At 43.5% G+C, this 24242-nt stretch overlaps 1 protein-coding gene and 1 long non-coding RNA gene across 6 annotated transcripts in view; one reads left to right on the forward strand and one right to left on the reverse strand.

Moving 5' to 3' along the window:
- PCDH11X (protocadherin 11 X-linked) overlaps nt 1-24242 on the forward strand; it is a 742005-nt gene that overhangs the window by 152929 nt on the left and 564834 nt on the right. For all 4 annotated transcript variants that reach the window (XM_082207174.1, XM_082207173.1, XM_082207175.1 and 1 more), the window contains 2 exons: nt 4129-4176; nt 15109-17595. In XM_082207174.1, coding sequence (XP_082063300.1) covers nt 4129-4176; nt 15109-17595 — 2535 coding nt within the window. The remainder of the gene's footprint in view (nt 1-4128; nt 4177-15108; nt 17596-24242) is intronic.
- LOC309523478 lies at nt 4925-23966 on the reverse strand. Of its 2 annotated transcripts, none has more exons than XR_014215380.1 (3): nt 22989-23966; nt 10915-11139; nt 4925-5683 (listed from the first exon to the last, which is right to left on the reverse strand). It is a non-coding gene; the product is annotated as an uncharacterized lncRNA (long non-coding RNA). The 2 variants fall into 2 exon arrangements; XR_014215381.1 differs by having other exon boundaries at nt 23046-23964.

A 24242-nucleotide genomic window follows, 5' to 3' on the forward strand; every position in this document is an offset into this window, starting at 1 on the left:
GCTGGGAGTTGCTGTTTGATCTTGGATTTTGCCCTTACATGTATTCCACTGAAATACATAGCACATGGGGGCAAGAATTGCTTGGATAATTATCAGAAATAACAATGCTACAGGGTTCTGAGTACTTTGAGTAGATAGCTGCTCATGGAATAGGACTTTTCCAGCCTCCTGTTCCTCACTGCAGCCCGAAAAGCTGTCCTTGTGAGCAGGGGAACTCTTCAGATCTGTATGTTATATGGAGAACTGAGGCATCCAGGAAGTCCTTACTTGCAGGGTCAGCCCAACATGTTGCACATCTACAACACTTTGCGGTGGTAGAGCACTGCAGTAGGTCCCAGGTTCAATACCCAGCATCTTCAGATAGGGTTGGGAGAGACTCCCTTTCTAAATTCCTGAAAGCTTTGCCAAACAGCATAGACAATTCTGAGCTAGGAGGACCTGACTCACTATAAGACACGTTTCTTTGTTCATTCAGATATGGTCTCCCAGGTATTCTGATGGCACAAAGAGTGTGCTACATATTTATGCTACAGGGAAGGTCCATAGCTCATCCCTGACATCTCTGGACAACTGTCAGTCAGTGTAGAACAATGGACTGAATCAGCTTCCTTTATTCCACTATGGTGCCCCCTCCCAATTATATGTATAGCCATAAGGAGCGGACGTAGCTCAGTGGAATCCAGAAGCTCCCAAGACATCTCTATGTAGGTTAGAGAAGGATTCTTGGGGAGCAGTTGCCAGTCAGTGGAGAAAACACAGAGGTAGTTGGACCAATGGTCTGACTTTGTCTAAGGCACATCCTTGCATTTCTCAAACCTGACCAGAGTGGTAGTTGAATCTTTACTGCCTTAAGGGAAGGGTGCTGGTCAGGCCATGTGGAACATATAGCTCTGTTCTCCAACTTCTTGGTGCTGCTCCACACTATCCAGCATCTGCCTCACTCTACTTAATGATAGGGCTGACCCTGCCCTTAGCCTTATCCTATCAAAGACTCCTTTGACTCCAAACCCAGCTCTTTGCTCAGCCTCCTCATCCTTAAAAATGTGCAAAACCTCGTTAACAGTTAAACAAATGCAGTACTTTTCATGGGAAACCTGCAAGATGAACTGAGTGGTGATGACTGAAATATGTTTCAAGCTTTGGTAGTTCTGCTGCTGTTGTTTAACACCTCCATGGTTGAAAGAAGTGAATAGGGTGTTCAACCTGAGAGGCACTAATGTAAGGGTTGAAATGCAATGACTGCAAAGTAATTCAGTTTCTTTTTGGGGTGGGGTGGGGAGGAGAACAGGAGAGGGAAATTCTGCCAGTTAACATCTGGTTTACTGGTTTGTTTTTGATCCTAATTCAAGGTGCTCACATTAGTGTTGAAAACCCTAAACAGCCCATGACCCAAATGTCTGAAAGACCACCTGCCTGCTTCTCTACAGAACAGTGTTATGATTGTAGGAGGGACCTTCTTCATAGTTCCATCAGCCTCAGAAGCTCAGGGTGGGGATGACCTGTGAGAGAGCACCTGCTCTGTGACAGCCATTTTGGTAAAGAGCTTCCTCTCATAGAAGTGCATCTGGCAGTTTCATTTTGCAGTTCTTTGTGAATGTTCTTATATCTTGATCTCTGATCCGTGAAATATATATTTTAAAATGTATATTTTTTGTAATTGTAATTTTTTTTAGAACAGTTTTTAATGTTGTCTTTTCAATTGCTGTTAGTGGGTAATTAATAAGAACAAATAACTATAGCAGCTACCTGCCTCACACAATTACATAAGGCAACCAGTTGCCATGAAACCTTCAAGATACAGTCATATATCACTAAATATGCATACTCTTAATATTCACTTGCAGTGCAGAATTTGTGTGTGCATGTGCTATAGCTCATGTACTCACAGGTAGGGTGTTTGCTTGATGCATGTGTCTTCATCAAACCTGATCCTGTGTGTTTTACTTGGAAGGAGAATTTGACAAAGATTAATAGGGTTTGCCCAATGGAGTGGGCAATAGTTTGCAGTCTTAACGGAGTCATTAGGTAAAGAAACTGGTCTCCATCTAGCAGAGAGTATAAGGTGCTTAAACTGATTGAAATCACTTGGCCAAAGGCCAACAAACTCTTCCTTCATTAGGTTTTAGTTACCATGTGTTCAAAAATTTTAAATGTGTTTGGTGCAGTCTACTGGCTAGTTGAAAAAATTGACAAAAGTGGCAATCATACTAAAAAATCGCCTCTATCTTTTATGTTGTGTCCCAAGGTATATCATCTTAAGGTATTAGTGCTTAATTCCATGAAACTCTGAGAATTCTATACTTGTGGGATGCATTGCAGGATACAGATGCTGGCATTTCATATCAGTTCTGCTCTTTAAGGAACATTTCTACACATGACACATTGCTGTTGATATTTCATGTGCTTTTTCATGCTAAATACTGAATAAGCAATTGTATATATTGAAAACTGGGCTTGTTTCAGTTATTTCACTGGGACAGTCACATCCTGATAGACTCATCACAGTCTATTGATGTAACAGTTGGCAGCTTAAATCCCCAACCGGTCCTTGATGTAACCAACCACTTTAAATGAACATCTCATGAGTCAACACGGCACATGTCCTCCCACCATGTTTATGTATGGCCAGCGCCATCCTACTTTAAAATGAGTAGTAGGTATGTTATTATACTCAGAAAACTTTGTATGTAAAACTGTATGGGGCAGGGGAGGCAAGTTGTAAGGTTGATGTTAATTGTGCCACTCACTCTTGGGGTAAAGCTTACTTTGACTTCACAATGTGAGTTTAGAGTTGTGGCATCAGTTCTATCAAATCCTTTTCCCTTTGAAGTGAAACACGCCCCAACATTGCTATGTTTTCAAGGTTAGCTGAAAACCTTTCTTTCCTCCCAAACCTTCCCAAATTGTTTTATTTTTGCACCTTTTAATTATTGTTGCATCTTGTGGGTGTTTTATGATCTGCATTATCGTTTATATTTATGTACTCCACTTTCTATGCTGGTTTATTGTTTGTTTGTTTGTTTATTATTATTTATGAATCATCCTCCACATATGTCTCAAGGCAATTTACAGTCATTTAAAGGAAAGCACACACAATTCCAAACTACAGCAATAAAATAATACAGAACTAGCACTGAACTCACACTGTGTTTTGGCATGTTTATACTTTATTGGCAGGTAGAATTGGGTTTTTCATTGGATGTATTATTTTCATTGGGTATTATTACTGAATGAATGCATGAAATAAACAAATAAGGTCTGGATCTAAATGCCCTCACTCCCCTACAAAAAAATAAAATAAAAAAATGTTTACATTCTCTCCATCGGTGGCAAAATCTAGGAAACCATTTCACCAGATACTCACTTTGGGAGTAAAATTATCTGGCAGTTTCTTGGGGCAGAGTGATCACCATTAGCAACCCCCCCTCCGCAATACTGCTGCTACAATTAGCAATGGTGGTAACAACATATCTGTGTTGGTGGCAGCCAGGTGACCATGTTGGGTCTTCCCACAGTGCCCTGGATTTAGTGTAGTTCTGGAACACTGATATGGGGATGGCAGCAACAACAACCAATTGTGAAGTGTATTAGATGAATATTCAGTTGAATGGCCATCTTTTTGGGTGTGGTGAGAGGGATTAAATTATTGAAGTCATTCACAAAAAAAATAGAAGACAAATTTATCAGAAAGTCTGAGAAATTTCAGCCCAACTCCAGCAGTCAGGGATTTATGTGTGAGATAACTAAGAAGAAATGTCCAGACTCGTTGTCCCGACCCCAAAACAGTGATTCCATTGTACACAAGAATGAGCATCTGAATTCAACCCTGCATGTATTTCTGCTTGAGTTTCTTTCTTCTTTTTCAGGGTGTTGAGTATTGCTCTACCACCACAGGTGCAAATGCTCATTAAATTGAAGTGCTATATCCTACAGGAAGGTATTGCAAGCCCAGGCTTCTGCCTCAGCAAAGCTATATAGGAGTGATGGAAGAGTGATTTTGATTGTCAAGGTTAAGTGTTTGACTGTGAATCTATCTATCATCTATCTATCATCTATCTATCTATCTGTCTATCTAATGCATTGAAAAGCATTTAAAGAAAATTTCTCATTTTTGTGTTTACATGACAGCCTAAAACAGCTCCGAAAAGGACCTTTGGATCCATTACAAATGAACAGGTAAATATGTATAAAAGCCACAGGGGATTTCTTTCTTTTGCTTAAAACCCTTTTGTTGTTAATGTACCACATTGTCTCTGTGTAAGTATAATGGAGTTGCTAACCCTTTTTCAATATTTTGAATTTGAAATGGCGAATATGGAAAACCTGATTTTAAAACAAGCCAAAACGTTTGTTTTAAATCCAAAAGGTACTGATATCTACAAGATATCAGTATGAGTATGTGAATGTGTGACATCCTGTCTCAATGCTAGTTAAGCACTGAACTGTATTGTTTTGGGTTCAGCTGTACATCCAGCAGCTCATTATCAAATGCATGTATCTCACTAGGTATTACTTAACTATTGCATGGCTTGCAGCTTGTCTCCACCGGAAAGTGATGTGTGTCAGGGTTAATGTGAATATTATTGATAATAAGGAAGCTGTGACTAGGATGTGTCATCTGTGATGGTCCATCACTTGATGTAGCAGTAATTAGGGAGTGAGAAAACTGTTTCCAGTTTCAGCCTTGCTGGCACTCAATCATAGGTCTTTCCAATCCCATTTTATGCGGATATTGTAAAAGAGTGCATGAAAGACCCATGTTTACGTTGTATGCATTTTATGAACACTTTTTAATCCAAAATCCACTGTTTTATACATGCACTTCAATGCATTTCCTTGTAAAATGCACATTTTTTGTATGCAGTATTGGCGTGCAAAAAAACTCCACCCACAAATTCTCATTTAATATTGAAAAGACTTGAAACACATGTGAAAAGGAGAGTTTGTTTGGCAGTGCATCACAAACTCTGGATAAGTGTGTAATTAGGGAATTGGGGGAAATTCAGTTCAGCCTGCATTCAAGGGCAAGCAGTAATTTTCCAAAACAATATGTGAACTGAAACACAGCCTTCTTTCAAAATTTGCACGTATCCACACTTTGCACTGCAGCTCTTTTGCTTGGTAATGTGTTCATAAATGCATATGAAGGGTTAAACTGTTCATACCAATGCATATATAATGAAAACCAGATAAAAATGCATTAAATCAGGGGAAATTGCTTGGCAAAAAAATGTGTATAGGAGGCAAAAATGCATGCAAAAAATGTATCCCTGGGTTTTTTCTTCTTACTTTAAATCACAAACTGATGTAGATGCATAGTCACTCATCCATATGTGGAATGTGACCGGGAGTTGCATTTCAATCCACAGATAAGTCTGGGAGGATCTGGTTGGTCTTCTCCAAAAAGTGGACCAAACCTATTTCTCCACCCTCTCTAACATGCATGCTGTGGTATGACTGAAGCAGAATTGCCTTGGATACAGCAGAGAGTTTTCTCTCAGGCCACACTTAAACTCCATTCCTTAGGTGTTCCAGTTGGCCTTCACTCTGTCTGCATTCTGATGGCGCATCATTCTGTCTTTCCAGTATTTCCTTACTTGTTGATTGGTGTGTTTCATGTGATCTCTCACATGGTGCAAAAACTCCTTCTGGAAATCCAGTGGAATCTAACAGCAGTTTAACTCTCAATTCTTGTTAAATGTTTTCAGGAAAAAACACAGATGTTTTAACCCCATTAACTTGGAAATTTTCATGATGTTTCAGCTTGCTATATGTCAGGAAAATTCCTGACATGTCCTGGTTTTCTGGTGTAAAAGTGGTGATGGGGGGAATTGGCAAAATGTCAGGGAAAACCCAGATGTATGGCAACATGATGGGAAAACTTAAAAAACACTATTGGGGGGAGAGTAATTTGGGTCCCCCCCCCTGCAAAAGGTCAACAAATATGCAGGTGTCAGGAATTTTACTTTTTGAAATGGTTTCCCTAACCACCCATGTATCAAAATTTTGGTTGCTAACCTGGTACCCAGTCCTTTCCCCACCCCCGACACACACACACACAATTTAGTGTGACATAGCAGTTCATTGATTGAAAAACCATGGTTCCATAACACAATAGGCACTGCAGAGCAAAAAGAAATCAAGACAGAAGCACTTGCATTATAACTGGTAAAACTAATGTAATAAACGTCACATTCAAATGCAGCCTTTGTCTTCTACCACTCTGTTTTAAAATGTCCAGTTTATTTGTCCAAGGCATCTCACAATAAACATTTAACCTATTATCAAAATACATATATATATATATATTTGGGGGGGGGGACACAATTACTTACAAAACATGTAAACAATTTGGTGAACATAGTACAGTGGACGCTTGGGTTGCGAGCGTGATCCGTACGGGATGTACGTTCGCAACCCGCAGTGTTCGCAACCCATGTCTGTGCACTCACGGGTTGCAATTCAGTGCTTCTGCGCATGCACAAAGCCCGATTCTGTGCTTCTGCGCATGCACGACCGCCGAAACCCGGAAGTAACCTGTTCCGGTACTTCTGGGTTTTGGCGGTCCGTAACCCGAATAAACGCAACCTGAAGCATCTGTAACCCGAGGTATGACTGTATAAATTATGGGTGTCCCAGCCTTCCTATAGTTGAGGATTGAACCTGAGACCTTCTGCACGCTGTGCCTCTGGCCTGTCATTGTTTACCAGCGGAACATTTAAACTTGTTTCGTGTTGAGGACCCCACAGCCACCCTTAAATAAAGACACAGTTCACACAGAATTTTTGTTTAAGGTTTTTGGCATAACTTTTAGCCACAACTTTATTGATTACAGCATGTGAGTGGTTGCTTAGGCACTGGATCATGACTATCTGTTCCCACTTAGAGGTAGGAACAGAACTGACACCCACAAACCTGCGAAAGTCAGTAAGGAGAAACATTTGGGGGGAGAGCGTAGAGCTGGGCGCCAGGCTCTTACCTCTCCCCAAATGCTCCCAGGGGCTCTTGCGTGGCCCAAGCCCCTTGACAGGGGTTTGGACAAGAGCATGACGAGCCTCTGGATTCCTTTAATGGAATACCCTTGCAGCAGCAGCATTGGGGGGGGGGTCGGCACAGCCAACCATACCCCCTGCACCAACCAAATTAACCAATGCCTAACCACAACCTTACAAGTTGTGACGATTTGCTACGCAGTAGGCAAAAACCAAATAGCACACACTAATCAGCCAAATGGACAAAATTCCTACCAGGCCTCTGCCCCCAAAGCAGACGACCCCATGACAGGAATAGCAAGGTCAATGCAAACAACCCTAAATATAGGGAGGGTGGGTGGGTGATCCAATGCGTGCAGCGAAAAGAGGAAGCCCAACACTGCGCACAGGGAATAAATAGCCCCTCAACAGTCACTCATAAAATTGCTACACCAAATTCTCCCCAATTTCTGAGGGGTACCCAATCAGATTCGTGGCCATCTATACCACCCTGCCCAGCAACAGAGGGATGTCTTGGTTGCCCCCACTGCAACACGTGCTCTCCATGATGGAGAACACACTTTCTCACATCATTTGAACTTGTGTGATTATTCACCGGTATCAGGTAAGCCGTCGTGAACAAAACCTGTTGTATCTTTTCATGCCTTCTGCTTAATATCACATTTCCCCCTTCTTGTTTGTTTGCTAAATTATGAAGAAAAGTTATTAGTGTGGATATTTGCTTTTTAGTGTTCCTCTGCCCTGCCCACGGATGCTTACTTCCTTGATGCATATTTCTACAGAGAGTAAACTGAAACTATCCTTTCTCTGAAATCAGATGTTATGCATTGTAACTGGGGGAGGGGAAGGATGTCCCCCCCAAAAAAAAATAATCATATGTGGTTGCTGAAGAAAAGCTAAACTGAGTATGTATTTGCATGAATTAAAAATCTGTGTGTTGTTGTTTCAGGAGCTAATGACAGAATAATCAATGCACATCTGTCAACTTGTGTGCAAATAAAGAAGTGAAGGGATGCTCTTCTCACCATTTCTGTTGCTTTTTTCTGCCAATCGTTGCAAAAAAAAAAGGAGGAAAAGAAACGCAGCATATATAATTTCAGCTATTTTGCAACCAAAGAAAGAGAGAGAGAGAAGTTGGCTGCTGCCCTCAAGCCATTTACTGTTTCTTTTGAAATGACTGTGATTACTTCAGGGTAAAGAACCTAAAAAGATACCGCTTTAAATTCAGTGCAGGAAATACCCAGTAAAAATACACAGCAAATCAGAGCTTGGTTAAGCGTTTGTCTAAGACTAGTGTAGCATCAATATTGTCTATATAGTGTCATTAGTGTACTTGACGTTCAAGTAAATGTTAAGTCCCTGCCTAAAGACTTTGCAAACTAAATTTTAGTCGCAGGGAAGATGACAAAAGCATAGAAAGCATTGATTGATCTGATCAAATGCAGTTACACATGCTTAGGTTTACATTTCCAGAGGGGTAGTCTTGTTAGTTTCTTGCATAAAAAAAGAAGAGAAAAGAAAGACGAAGAAGAAGCTTGGTTAAGCGTTAATAAGGCTATCATAATTCTTTGTACTTTTCATTCTGAAAACTCCCCTGCAAATCATGTAGGGCTGTGGCTCTTTGGTAGAACATCTGCTTTCCAGACAGACAGACCCAGTCTCCATCCGCAGTGTCTCTGGCAGGACTGGAGGACAAAAACTGTTGCCAGTTAGTATACTGAGTTAGATTGACCTATGGTCTGGCACAGTATAAAGGCAGATTCCAGTATTCACATACACACACACACCTCTGCTATTCAGGATATTATTTAATGCATCCGACGAAGTGGACTATCGTTTATACAATAACCATGTTATTCTCTAAGGTGCCCCAAGACTCTTCAACACATTGAAGTTTAGCTTCTCTTGGGCGTGAGGACTAACAGTTTAAATCTATATGATGAATGCAGGGACATAATAGGGACTCTTTATAGGGATCTGCTCATATATGGATGCTTCTCTGGTGGATTGATTGATCATTACCACTACCTCCTTGTGGAAGAAGAGTCCATTTCTGTGTGGTGACAGAGTTTCAGCATTGATATACACTCCACACACACTGGACCAGTTATTGGGTTTAAGGCATGCACGTTAAAAAAGAAAAAGAAAAAGAAAACTTTAAGATTTAGGGCTGTCTCTAGTGCATGGGAAGGTGTCTGGGTCTCCAGGGATGGGAGAATGACTGCATCCATTTTTAATGGAGTTCCTGAGGTCAGAGTCAGCATAAGAATTTTTTTTTGTTTGGCAAGCCCTGCCTTTTCTAAGTAAATATGACTCTCCCCACCATACCCATCGGGTGCTTGAGAGGCTCCTGAAATCCAGTATTCTGGGGGCCAGTGTTAGTAGATAAATTAGGGGTTTAGAAGGATCAATGCATTATTCAGTATTGATTGCTCCCAGTGTTTCCGTATGCACTGTTCACATGCTGCAATTTGCAAAACAGCTAGTAGGAGCCTCTGTGGAATGGACACAATCTGTGCCAAATCTGCACAGCCCAAGACCTGGGTTATAAGCCCAGGGCTTTTTATTGTTTAGCCTTGGGACCTGTTTTCTGAATGTCAGTTAGTTATTCCATGCAAAAGTCAAATGATGGTAAAGTCAGAGACACTAAGCATGTGCAGAGTGATCTTGCCTTACCAAAAAACTGGAGCAATGTGACCCATTTCAATGCTTGAGGCCAAATGGGAAATGCTGTCATCCCCTGCTGCCGCCACCTCAGCCACTTACGCTGACTGCCCCACTGCCTCTGCCACCAGCATCAGTGCCAATTTCCAGGGAGTTCTTGCAGATTTCCATGCTCTTTTGGTGAGATCTCACCAGAAATTGGTGCTGGCACCTCTGCTGCCAGTGAGGTGGGCCTAAAGTGGTGGCTTCACCCCCCCCCCCTAATGACTGGTCCATTCCTGCCAATAAACATTGAGCCTAGAGCTAAGGAGAAAATACAACATTATTTTTGAACCATGAGGCATAAGCTGGCTTTGAGTCTCTCTTGCTCTGCTTGCAACAGAGCAGAATTGCCGCAAAACAGAGACATTTACTGTTTACATTTGCATTGCAAACTGCTTTAAGCTTTGCAAACGAAAGTGCCCTGTGAATTTTCAGGCTGGGATGAAGCCTGGCCAGCACCTCTGAAGAGAGGGCCATTGCCATGTTGGGCCAGGAAAAGACTCCTGCCTGAAAACCAGGGCAGCTGCTGCCAGCCAGTGTAGGCAGTACTAGGCTAAATGGGTCAATGCAATGGGTCAAGGCAGCTTCCTGTGTTCATAAATGCTGGACTTCTCTGATTGAAGGCATCTATCCCAACAAGTGCTGATAATTTAGAAAAGCAAATGGAAATTGGACATCCCTTGTTTTCTGGTGCCTATTTTCACCTCCACCCTCAGTGCTTCTGCATTATCACTCCTTTCCTCGCTTCTGGTGAAGTAGAGTTGGCGCCGTTCCCTTTGGAGCCTGTCAGCACCATTTTCCATCACTCAGAGAGATTGCTATTGATGAATGCTAATCACTTCTTCCTCCTCAGGGGATGTGTTGGCTGTTTCTTTCTCTTCTCTTCCCTCCCCACACTTTCCTTTAAGGGGGGGGGGGCATTTCCAGGCTTGGGTGCCCAGAGAGACACCATCTAGTACGAATCAAATTCTATTCTCCCACCAGCAGTATCAAAACATCGTTCCTGCATGCCCTATGCAGTGTGAGATATGTTTGTAGAGTCTGTCTCCATGCCCACGCATCTGTTTTGCTGTAACAAGGGCATGCCGTGTTCAACAAAACCTATTTCAGGATCCTTATTATTCAGTGTGTAAATGTAATGGTTGCATTATTTTTAACACTTGGAATCTAATTTTCACTGCAGCCATGGAATGCACTATGATAAAAGGAGAAATACTGAATTACCTTGATCTCAATTTGTTTCTCATAATCTGGTGCGATTCAGTTGTAACTTGGCTATTTCTGATTCATACAATAAATTACAGAGCTGGTACTTAAGTTTTCATGGGATGAATCTCAGCCATTGCATTATTTCTCTTTCAACTTGACAAAGGGTAGCACAGATCAGATTTGTTGTGGTCTGTTCATTCTTATTGTGACAAGTCACAAAGGAGGCAGGTACCTGATGGGAAGAAGAAGAAGAAAAATCCAGGTGAGGGAACTGTGCAAAGTGCAAAACTAGTGGTTGCATGGTACGTGCGGTTAACAGTGTGCAAAGCAACTGTGATGCTGTCATAGCTGCATTGCAACAGTAGCACTTTGTGACTCAGGTCAGCTGACCCAACAGGACCCTCACATTCACCTATCCATAAGGTCTGTTGACTTACAGAATATCATGTGGGTAGGCTCTGAATGTGGTCAAGTGAAAGACAAGGTATATAAAAAATGGGAACAAAATTCCTATGAAACATATCTTGTGCCAGGGAGAAATTCAAATGCTGGTTGCTGATCTCTTGTCTCTTTAATGGTGTGGGAAAAAACTCTTTTAAAACACTTGCAGGTGATAGTTGCACCCCAGATATGGGGGGAAGTGTTTTAATGGATAATATTTTCTTCTATTCTTGGGGTGTCCTTTGGTTGAAATGCATTGGGATGACATAATAGCTGAAATCAACCTGATAATTTAGTATCTTGTTGTGAAAGGTCTACAACTCTGTCTTCTTTCATTGTTTTGTGGAGAAAATGGGGTTGCTCACAAACCACCTAATGCAATACATGCTGGTGGCAGCAAACCTTGTAATTCCACAGCACTGGAAAGAAGCAGCTGGTTTAACCATTACTTTTATTATTATTTATTAAATTTCTATACCGCCGAACTCTGGTAGGAAAAAAAGATATCTTGAACCTTGGTATTATGGTGAATAATTTAACTTGTTGAGAACTTCAAGAAACCATAAAGCCATGTGTTTGTTTGATAAAACTTGGCAAGAATTTATTTCCTTTATTAACAAAAATGATGCAGAGCTGGAATAATACGCCTGCTTTTGAACCTCAAATATCCACTGGAGAAACCCGTCATCTGCAATTTAACCAGGACGAACAAGAATTACCTTTATCTGCAATAAAATAAGACAGGGCAGTATTATTTTTAGTTTAATTATTAAGCTACTTCTTTGTACTCCACAATGTACCTGTTTACCTATGTATCCCTTCGTCATTATATGCAGATGGTTTTATTGCATTCTCCACCTTACTGTTTTGTTTCATATTTGAGTTGTGTTATATATATATATATATATATATATATATATATATATATATATATATATATATATGCTTTCGTAGATTTTCACGGGTACAGGAATGCAGGTTTTGGTGTCTTCGGGTGTCTTCCCGTGTAAGAGTCGGGGTGTCTGTGCGACGTTTCGACGAGGTCTCACTCGTCATCTTCAGGCTGGTGCTTTCGGCTTCTTGTTACATATGACCTTCCTTCTTGAATTTAGAATATGCTCAAAAACAACAGAAAGATTCAGGATTCCATTTCTTCCTTAATTTGCAGTTACTTTCAGGTCTGCATCTCAGATGATCTGGGAGTAAGCCCATTTGAAGTCTATGGGGCATACTTTATAGTTGACATGCATAAGATTGTACCAGAATGACATCATAAGGCTCAACAGCCCACCACACCCATTTTCCTGCGCACGCTCACAGAGCCCTCTTTTATCCCACCCACAGGGTCTACCCCGAGCATAGCGGGTGTGCGGTCAACTGTGTCCGTATGGGCAACGCACAGGCGTTCACTGCGCCTGTGCGTTGCCCATACGGACACAGTTGACCGCACACCCGCTATGCTCGGGGTAGACCCTGTGGGTGGGATAAAAGAGGGCTCTGTGAGCGTGCGCAGGAAAATGGGTGTGGTGGGCTGTTGAGCCTTATGATGTCATTCTGGTACAATCTTATGCATGTCAACTATAAAGTATGCCCCATAGACTTCAAATGGGCTTACTCCCAGATCATCTGAGATGCAGACCTGAAAGTAACTGCAAATTAAGGAAGAAATGGAATCCTGAATCTTTCTGTTGTTTTTGAGCATATTCTAAATTCAAGAAGGAAGGTCATATGTAACAAGAAGCCGAAAGCACCAGCCTGAAGATGACGAGTGAGACCTCGTCGAAACGTCGCACAGACACCCCGACTCTTACACGGGAAGACACCCGAAGACACCAAAACCTGCATATATATATATATATATATCTGGACACTGAGCTTATGCAGACCAGCGAGCTTGCTGGGAGCCAGATGTCAATGCAGTAATTATGGGGTTCCCATTCTGAGGGTGGGGATTTGTTTTGTTGTTTTGTTTTTTGCTGCACAGCTGTCAAATGAAAGCGTGGTGCTTTTAGGTAAGAAGCCTTCATGTGCAAGCATCACAGGTATCTGTAGTTAGCCCATTAACTGACCTGGTAAATCACCTTAAATTAGGGGATAATGTGTTTTCTAATGTGGCACAGCTTTTCTTCCACTATGTCAGAGGACTACAATGCCCTGTCCAGCAACGAAAGAAAATAAATTCCTCTTTTATAATTTCTGTTCACCTGCTACAATACTTAGATCTGTGCTACACTCTATGCAGCATCATGAGCAATCAGGAATTTACTGCATTAAACATTTAAGCTGTGAACAGAAGACACACTTCTCCAAATACTGAGGGGCAAGTGGTAGAAATGCACAAGGAAGGTACATTGTTCTGTATTTAACTCAATATTCTTATAGACAAAAGATATTACCCCCAAATGTTTTAGAGCCAGGTTTTCTTCTTGACTTCGATTGAGGCAGCCCTGTTGGCCAATTGCAACTTAAAAGAGGGAATGTGACACAATTCAGGATTTTCCAGATCAGGTATCGTCAGCCTTTTTGGACCCATGACCTAGTTTTAACACAAGCATGTATTTGCGGATTCATTTCTTAAATCTTTCGCTCGATATTTGCATGGTGGTAGTGTTCCTGTTGAGACCCACCTTAGATCAGGCTGTGACCCGCCAGGTGAAGACCACTGGTCTAGATCAGCCCTCCCCAACCTGGTGGGTTACAATCATCCCTGACTGTTGGCCATACCAACATAGGCTGATGGGAATTGTAGTCCAAAACATCTGTAGGGCACCAAGTTGGGTGAGGCTGGTCTAGATTATGTGCACAATCTCTTATTGCATAAATATGTCTTAGCCCATGCATTCTGTTAGCTGTTTACCATCAACTATGATACTGATGTTGTTGTTGTTGATGATGATGATGTTCCTCAGTCACTGTCAACAAACCAGACTGCCAGTCTCTGCAAACTTTCAACATCAGAAATGCCACGATGAATGTCAGGCTATTAAGCATGTTGGAAGGTGGAGATTCTTTTGAACTTTATTCTTTGTTGAATCACCATGCCAGTTCAAAGCAGGGTGATCACACAACCTCAGGCCCACTTGTGACTCATGACTGAATACATATTCATCATGTAAGCAGTTTGTCTGATGGGATAATCATGGATACCTAAACCCAATAGCCAGTCACTGGTTTAACTCAACATGGCATAAAAGTGTTGTTGTGCTTTATAGCAAACCCTAACCAGATTTTCTTCATAGGATTTCAGTGATTTTTTTACTCAGAAGTCAATATATTGAGTTGGTAAGGCTCATTTGACATCAAGACAAAACTGAGCCTTCATTGTTATTGGCCCTCTCTTGGAGAATGCTCTTACAACTGAGATTCAGCAAGCACCTTCTATTCTAAACATTTGCTCAAAACTTTTCTTTGCTGCGGAGTTATGCAAATGATTAAGAGAAGCATTTTTGCAATACTCAGCTGGTAATCTATTTTATTTCTTGTGTGATTCTGATTGTATTATAATTGATGTCAACAACTTTGGTTTTTTCACAACTCTGAAATTGTGGTATACACATATTTTATAAATAAATAAATATATGTTTAGAATTGCACTGTTCGTTTGTTGACATAGCAAAGCATCAAAGTATTTCACATTAATTCCAACTTAAAGGACTAGAAGAGCCATAAACTGATGGATGCACATTAATATTGTTCAGGTATGTCCAACTAATAGCGGATCTATGTAATAATGTACCCCTCTTTTTTTCCTGGCTTCTAGGGTCAAAATGTATTTGGACTTGATATAATTGAGACGCCGGAGGGGGACAAGTGGCCCCAGTTGATTGTACAGCAGGTCCTTGACAGGGAGCAGAAGGATACCTATGTGATGAAAATTAAAGTGGAAGATGGCGGCAACCCTCCACGATCCAGTACTGCTATTCTCCAAGTAACAGTCACTGATGTGAATGACAACCGCCCAGTGTTCAAGGAGAATGATATTGAAGTCAGTGTTCCTGAAAGTGCCCCTGTAGGCACCTCTGTCTCTCAGCTTCATGCTACTGATGCCGATCTGGGCTCAAATGCCCAGATCCACTTCTATTTCAGCAGCCAAATCACCACCTTGGCCAAAAGGCTGTTTGCCATTGATAACACCACAGGTCTCATCACCATCAAGGAACCACTGGACCGGGAGGAATCTCCAGTACACAAGTTAACAGTCTTAGCAAGCGATGGCAGTTCAACACCTTCAAGAGCAACAGTGACAGTGAATGTCACAGACATTAATGATAACATCCCATCAATAGACACAAGGTACATTATCAACCCGGTGAATGGGACTGTGCTTTTGTCAGAGAAAGCACCACTCAATACTAAAATTGCCCTGATTACTGTAATGGATAAGGATTCTGAGCTTAACGGCAAAGTTACCTGCTACACTGACCACGATGTGCCATTCAGGTTAAAGCCTGTGTTTGATAATCAGTTTCTGCTGGAGACAGCCACATTCCTCGACTACGAGGCCACCCGGGAATATGCCATTAAAATAGTGGCTTCTGATTCGGGGAAACCACCTTTGAACCAGTCTGCAATGTTGCTCATCAAAATCAAGGATGAGAATGACAATGCACCAGTGTTCACGCAGCCTGTCATTGGACTGTCTATCCCTGAGAATAATGCTCCTGGCACCCAGCTGACCAAGATTAGTGCTACAGATGCAGATAGTGGGCGCAATGCTGAAATCAGCTACATGCTGGGCTTGGACGCACCACCCATCTTCAACCTGGACCGCCGTACAGGCATTCTGACAGCAGTGAGAAAGCTGGACAGGGAAAAACAGGACAGATACTCATTCACTGTGCTGGCGAAAGATAATGGGATGCCACCCTTACAGACCAATGCTACTGTGACAGTTTCAGTCTTGGACCAGAACGACAACAGCCCTGCCTTCACCCATAATGAGTATAATTTCTATGTACCAGAAAACCTACCCATGTATGGCACTGTTGGGCTGATCACTGTGACAGACGCAGACTCTGGAGAGAACGCAGCCGTGACCTTGTCTATATTGAATGGCAAAGATAATTTCATTATTGATCCCCTCACTGGAGTCATACGGCCTAATATTACCTTTGACAGAGAGCAGCAAGGTTCTTATACCTTTCAGGTGAAGGCTGTGGACGGAGGGAGGCTGCAACGCTCATCAACTGCCAAGGTGACCATCAATGTGGTTGATGTGAATGACAACAGGCCTGTTTTTGTCATGCCTTCATCTAACTACTCGTATGACTTGGTTCCAATAACCACCAGCCCGGGCTCTGTAGTCACAAAGGTGTTTGCCATTGACAATGATACAGGGATGAATGCAGAGCTTCGCTATAGCATTATTGGTGGGAATTCACGGGGATTGTTTATGATTGACCAGTTAACAGGCAATGTTACTTTGAAAGAGAAGGTCATATCGGCAGATCATGGGTTACACAGGCTGGTTATCAAAGTCAATGATTTAGGACAGCCTGAGTCACTATATACTATAGCACTGGTGCATTTATTTGTGAATGAAACTGTCACCAATGGATCCTATGTCCAAGAGTTAGTGCGCCGAAACATGGAAACTCCAGTTGGCCAAAACGTTGGGGATGGTGAGATAACTCCACAGACGAACGACTATGTCAAGATCATAATTGCTATCATTGCTGGTACCATGACAGTAATACTGGTCATCTTTGTGACTGCCCTGGTGCGATGCCGTCAAACACCCAGGCACAAGGTTGTCCAGAAAAGCAAGCAGAGTGGTGAGTGGGTTTCTCCAAACCAAGAAAACCGTCAGATCAAGAAGAAGAAGAAGAAGAAGAAGCGCTCTCCCAAAAGCCTTCTTCTCAACTTTGTGACCATCGAAGAATCTAAGCCTGATGATCCTGGCCATGAACATATCAATGGCACTCTGGACATTCCCGTGGAGCTGGAAGAACAGACTATGGGAAAATATAACTGGGCCACCACACCAACAACCTTTAAGCCTGACAGCCCAGATTTAGCAAAGCACTACAAGTCTGCCTCGCCACAGCCCACTTTCCAAATAAAACCCGAGACTCCAGTGCCACCGAAGAAGCACCATGTCATTCAGGAACTGCCTCTGGATAACACCTTCGTGGTGGGCTGCGATTCACTCTCTAAGTGCTCCTCCAGCAGCTCAGACCCTTACAGTGTCTCTGAATGCAGCTGTCAAGGAGGTTTCAAGACTCCAGGCTCCATCCACAACAGACAGGTAATGCCAAGTTGCTCACTTACACCTTTCTCTCTGCTTCTCTCCTTTCCTTTTGCTTTATCTTTTTCTTCCTTTTTATTTCGCTGTGCCTTTTAAATCTTTATATATAAATATATAAACCTTAAGCATTCATGCTCGGCTGAAGCACTGAGAAGTAAACAGTTTGTGATCCATCAATACTAAATGGAAGAAAATGAGAATGAAGTGACTCTTGGCTATCAGGAAATTTTGATTGCTGAATGAGCATATTTAGAAGGTAATTCCTGTCTGCAGATGGCAGTGTGGCACTTCTCGCTTTGCATAGAGGATAGCAGTAGCTTAGATCTGCAGAACAAAAGAGAGGTTATGGGCCTGTCCTCGCTAGCCTCCTTTGCTTGGGAATCTAAGCAATCTAGGCCAGGTGGAAAGCAATAAAGCTTTGCAGGATCTGATAAGTGGTTCTTAATGTTAATGGAGTCTGGAATTGCAGACTTCTTTGGTTGGAGCCGTACCTCAAGGTCTCTCAGCAAAAAAAGAAGAAGAAAGCAGGCTGCCCCCCTCAACTCCCCTTAATGGACTGAGTGCCTTCTTCCAGGCTAGGAATATACACTGCTGTCTTGGTTCCTAAAAGCTGGGCACCTGACACAACTGACAGCATGAAACAGCCCTGAAGTTAAAGGGGGAGGAAAAGATAATATCAGAGGCATTACAAATGCTGCCCAGCTTTTACAGACACTACACTTGTAAATTTAGTCTCCTATGCCACTGGCTAAAGCGCAGTCCAGGCTTATGTGTTAGAAGGGGTTGGGCAGAGTGCAACTACACAGTGTTTAGCTTTTTAAGTTAATAAAGAGAGTGCATGAGAAGCACACCTCTAAATGGTGATTCTAAAAAGCTGCATTGTTTCCATTAAAAGTAATAATAATTTAAAACTTCAGTATTAGCAGTAATACTAGCAGCATACGCTGGGATGGACTTTGGTCTTTGGAATTTCAGCACGCTCCCCCGCCTCTCACCTTCTGTTCTGCACAATCGTACTTGCAATGCCCTGCAGCTCATTGCCCGGTGCAGCATTGCCCTAAATCTACCTCTGGATATGCTTACTGTTGCAGTGAGTGCTTGTCTGGCTTTCAAGGAGCTGATCAAACAAAAAGACTCTCTTAAAAAAGAAGTGTTGCAGCAGCAAAGGTGTGTGCTGCCCATTTCCCTCCATTGACCATTACTTCGGTTGTGTTGTAATGACTTGTCTCAGTTGAGAATGGGATCTTTGAATTTCATTTGCTTCTTCTTGGGCAATTGACAATGTAGTTAAGGGGGAAGGAACTTAAAATACCCGCCTCCCTAGAACTTTTCTACACCTTTTTATGGGTGTTGATTGAAGGAAGGCTTCATCTTTTTCTCATGCCTAAAACACAGCTTCAGCAGTAGTTACAATTTCTGTGATATAAGACACAGAGAGATGCTTAGTGAACTGTTATTTTAAGCCGAATTTCTTTTTTTTTAAAAAAAAAAAAAAAAGCTCAGCGTCTGTGAATGGAAATATTTTTGAGTGCTGTCCTGCTGACTCAGGTTGGTTATATTTAATCACTAAAGGAAACTTTGGGCTTATTCAAATCAGAGTGAGATTCAATCACAGCTCAGAAAATATATGAAGGGAATGTGAATATTGGACGGTTTCCAAACAGAACAAGTGGCACATGCAATGAAATGATGTGGAATGTAGGAAGCTGTCTTCTGCAGAGTCAGACCAGTGGTCCATCTAGGTCAGTATAATCCACAGGATTTCAGGCAGGGAAGACTTCAGCCCTACCTGGACATACTGGGGATTAGACCTGGGTGTATCTTCATGCAAAGCAGATGCTCTACCATCTAGCTATGGACCTTCTGCAAACTTCTCCTCATCCTAAGAGGAGTTATGTTGTTTTAGGCACTAGGCATTCTGGAACAAGAGCCCAGTAGTGATGTTCAGACCTCACCTGGGTTGGTACAGGGCTCAGGAAGGAGAGCCCATCTGTCCTGAGGTTTCTCCGAGCTATGCTGAATGACCAGAGAGTTAATCATAGGAAAGTCCTATTGCCTGTGACCATGGAGAGTTGCTGCTTCCCTAACTGGGTGCCCTATGAGTGCTATTGCTCCAGCACCCATAATTCCTAATTCTTGGCCATGCTGGCTAGGGCTTGTGGAAGCTGGAGCACAAAATGTCTGGATGCAACCAGGTTGGAAGAAGGTGATTTAAATGATTGAACTTAGAGATTATTTCCATTTCCTCTTCCTCTATCCCTTCCACTCCCAAGCTAATAAAAGCAAACTTGACATTCTACTTTTAAGACATTACTAACAATTGCAACTATTGTATGACAAATGTGGGAAACAGAAACAAAGGTTATATTCAGCCCTGGAATCATTTTCCTTAATCCAGATACCGTATTTTTCGCCCTATAGGACACACTTTTCCCCCTCCAAAAATGAAGGGGGAATGTGTGTGCGTCCTATGGGGTGAATACCGGCTTTCGCTGAAGCCTGGAGAGCGAGAGGAGTCGGTGCGCATCAACCACTCTTGCTCTCCAGGCTTCAGGAAGCTCTGTGCAACCCTTGTGAGCCTGGCACCAAGCCGTGCCGGGCTCCAGAGGGTTGCGCAGAGCTGCCTGCCCTCCCGGGCTCCGTGCAGCTCTGCGCAACCCTCGGGAGCCCGGCGGGAAGCTGCGTCGGGCTCCCAAAGGTTGCGCAGAGCTGCCTGCATTCCGAAACCTCGGGCGTGCTGAAGAGCGCACCCAGGCTTCGTGCAGCTGTCCGCAAGCCTGGGGAGACCACCGCGGCTCCCTAGGCTTGCGGATAGCAGGCTGTTCTCGGGGCTGGGGTCGGGGGAAGCTCGGGCTTCCCCTGCGCCAGCCCCGTGCCTGGGGGAAAAATAATTTCCCCCCGCTTTATCCCCCCCCAAAAAACTAGGTGTGTCCTATAGGGCGGTGCATCCTATGGGGTGGAAAATACGGTATATAGATTAAAGGACTGGGTGCAGCAAGGCTGCTATTGTGTGGGGGCTAACCAGGGAGGAGGGAGGAGGAAGAAGAAGAAGAAGAAGAAGAAGAAGAAGAAGAAGAAGAAGAAGAAGAAGCCATCACTTTGGAATAAAATAGGCTACAACGTTATTGATTACAGATGTAAGCAGGTTTTGGAGTAGGCATTGGTGTGTATCTGGAATCACCCAGCATAACTGCTGTTTGATTCTCAATCAGAGCTAATCTAAGTTTAAAGATCACCCTGTGACATTCATCAAAGCAGGGTGTCTTCTGAGATCACCATTTGGGGAGAGTATCCTGGGAAATCAACCTCTGTCTGGGCATCAGGATCAAAGTTCCTCCCTTTCGCCCTTTAATGAAGTACCCACATCCAATGGAGCGTGAGGTGAGAGTCCTGCTCACCTCCCAGCCCACCTTGACCAAATGCCTTACCCACCCATGTTGTGACAGTTGCTACGAAGAAGGCAAAATCTCTCAGCTGGTCCAATTTGCCTGGAGGACAAATTCCTCCCTGGCCCCAAATATGGTGACCCAGTGCTTCCATAGCAAGGTCCTAATTGCTTTCTGTTCACTAATGCTCAAACAGAACCATGGCAAGACATGAAGGGAGGGTGGGTGGGGAAGTTAACCACCAACTAGACCCAGGGCAGGAGGTGCATTCTGGCTTTACCCAGATTCACTCTGAACCCTTGCGCCTCTTGGGCCTCCTGTGATTGCCTGGATGGAGGACCAGAAGCCTGTGTGACCATTGGGGAAGAAATGTTGTCCCCCACTTAACTGCACAGGAAACCAGCACTCACCCCCCTGCTCCTAGTGCAACCGTGGTCCACAGGAGGCTGCAATCGCTGCACACCGGGGGTAAGCGGTCCTTAGTCGGATCCAACTCAACCATTCAGACTGAACATAGTAGCAGTATAGAAAAGGGATTCACGGCATTTTGAGCTGTAATGAATACAGGGCTGAAGAGTATACTTTCTTACTTCCCTGCCTACTCATCCAAATGTGTGTTAACCTCCACTAGTTATCAGTTTCAGGATTATTTTATTATGAGGACCTGCTCCCTGCTTGGGAGGGTTTTTTTATCTGATCTGGGAGGGCAGGACCCAGATGTAATCCAGCTACAAAAAGCTGGAATAAACTCATGGGTTGGGGCAGTGGCTAAGGGGGTCCTCTTGGGGACTCTGTTACTGGCTTTACTACCCCAGCTGTTTAAAGTGTTTTACATTGTTTCTAAATGGCTTTTGATCTGTGGGTTTTAAATTTTGGGTTTGTTTTTGTTTTAAATAAAAGGATGTAGGATGTGTCTAGGAAGAGAGGAGCAGGAGAAAGCTGGGGTGGGTGGGTCACAGTGGTCCAGAGCAGGAGGAGATACTGGGGGAAAGATGTGTAAGGGACACATGGCACAGGCAGTTGGTGCCTGCTGCGTGCCAGCCCCTCCTCCAACTTGTGGTTGTGCTATTAGCCAGTCCTCCCTTCTACAGCTGCTTTTGCTGAATGCCAGGGCTGAGGAAGACCTCTCTGATCTGATTATGAACAAGGAGGCTGATTCAGCCTGTATAACTGAGACCTGGGTGAATGAGAATGCTAGAGGTGACCCCAACTCTTCTGCCCAGCTCGGTACTTGGTGCAGCATCAGGGCAGTCTTGAGGGTCAGTGTCACAGGAGTGTGCCATCAGTAAATCACACCATTCACAATTGGTGTTAACTCTTTATTAGCAAAAACACAATCTCCACATACTTTGTCAAGTTTCAGGCTTAATGAGCAGAGCAGCTCATCCCTGGTAGGTCTGGCCCCATGAATCAGTTTCCAAGACTGAAAGTCCCCACCTCTTCAAGCCATCTAAGTCCCTGACACCCAGAGCCTTTTTCAAGCAATTGGAGACTGCACCTGCATACAACCAGCCTCTCATCCATGCCTCTTCTAGTTCTGGCAGACCAGAGGGGAGAGGGGCTTGTAACAGGATGAGGGGGATATACCAATGACTCTTTGTCAACCAGACTCATCTCTGTCTCTTGGCTTCCTTTCTCCCCTGCTTCAACTTTTGCCTCTGATTCTTGACCGCTCTCTGCCACGGACTCTCCCAGCTCACTAAGCCCTGTTACCTCTTTAGCTTCTGACACCTCCTCATCCCAGTCTTCTCCCTCTTTTCCCTTTGACCACTCATCATTGTCCCACCATCACTCTCTAGACTCTGAGCTTTCTTCACTTGGTGGTTCCCCAGCTGGTTCCTCCCACCATTCCTCTGTGGCCAACCAATCCATGACAGTTGGAGAGAGGGAGTTTCTTTGGTTTATAGAGATTCTCCCTCTCTCCAGGCTCTCTGTCCAGCTGTGGGACAGAGTTCCTGGCACTGGGAAACTGAGACAAATTAGGGATTCTGCTGACTTGTCACTCACTCCGCTCCTCAGCAGTCTCCCTGCATGAGTTGACAAAGATGGTCTCAGAGGCAGTACCTTGGTTGTTGAACGCCCGGGAACTCGGATGTTTTGGCTCACGAACGCCACAAACACAGAAGTGATTGTTATTGTTTGCAAATGTTCTTTTGGAACCTGAACATCCGATGAGGCTTCTGTAGCTTCTGGTTGGCTTCAAGGGCTTCCTGCAGCCAATCAGAAGCCACAATTTGGTTTTTGAATGTTTTGAAGTTGAACGGACTTTCAGAACGGATTTCGTTCAACTTCCAATGTACAACTGTATTGAGGACTCAAAGACTGCTGGTTCTGGGGGACTTCGACATCCACTGCCAATGTGACTAGTGTTGGGGTGGCTCAGGTCTTTGGGCTGCCAAGATGACTATGGGCTGCCCCAACATATTAGTGGCCCAATGCATATGACAGGCTACACTATGGAGCTTGTTTTCTCAGTTGCACAGGAAGCGTGTGATTTGCAAATATTGACACCAGCCCCTTGTCATGGTCAGATCACTTCCTGTTGAGATTTAGGCTTTCAGCACCTTTCCCCCTCTGCAAGGGTAGGGGACATATGAGGACAGTCTGTCCTTAGAGACTGATGGATCCAATGGGTTTCCAAATGTCTCTTGGGGATTTCCTGCCTGATATGACTGACACTCCTACCAAAGCCCTGGCTTACCTCTGGAACATCTGAATGGCCCAGGTCATTGACATGGACACCCCGATCACCCTCTCCCATGGGGGGGGGGCTTGTGTTATACCCCAGAGCTTAGAATGAGGAAATGAGCTGGGAGATGGCTTGAATGTGAGTAGAGGAAAGATCTGGTGGAATGCAAATGAACAATGATGAGAGCTCTTCATGGAGCCTACCTAATGGCAGTGAAGGCAGCAAGGAAAGCATACTTTGCTGCCTCCATTGCATCCTCACTCCATTGCATCCTCACTCTGTTCTGGGTTGTGCAGCATCGTTTACATTCTGGCCTAAAGGAGGTGGTGGGATCAGTGGTGGTGGGATTAATGGTAGCTTCTTGCTGTGTTTGCAAAGCATTTTGAAGACCAAATTGCTTGCACAGTAATTCTGTGGCTACAGTGGATTACTCTCAAGGGATGTCTAGAGCACTTTCTAGTCCTGTTGTGTTGGACAAGTTTCAGTTAGTAAGGCTCGAGAATATGGACAAGATGCTTGGATCAGTTGTGGATATGGACAAGGTGCTCTGGACCCTTGTCCCTCTTGACTGA

Source organism: Podarcis vaucheri, assembly GCF_965113315.1.
Source record: "Podarcis vaucheri genome assembly, chromosome: Z".
Lineage (NCBI taxonomy): Eukaryota > Metazoa > Chordata > Lepidosauria > Squamata > Lacertidae > Podarcis > Podarcis vaucheri.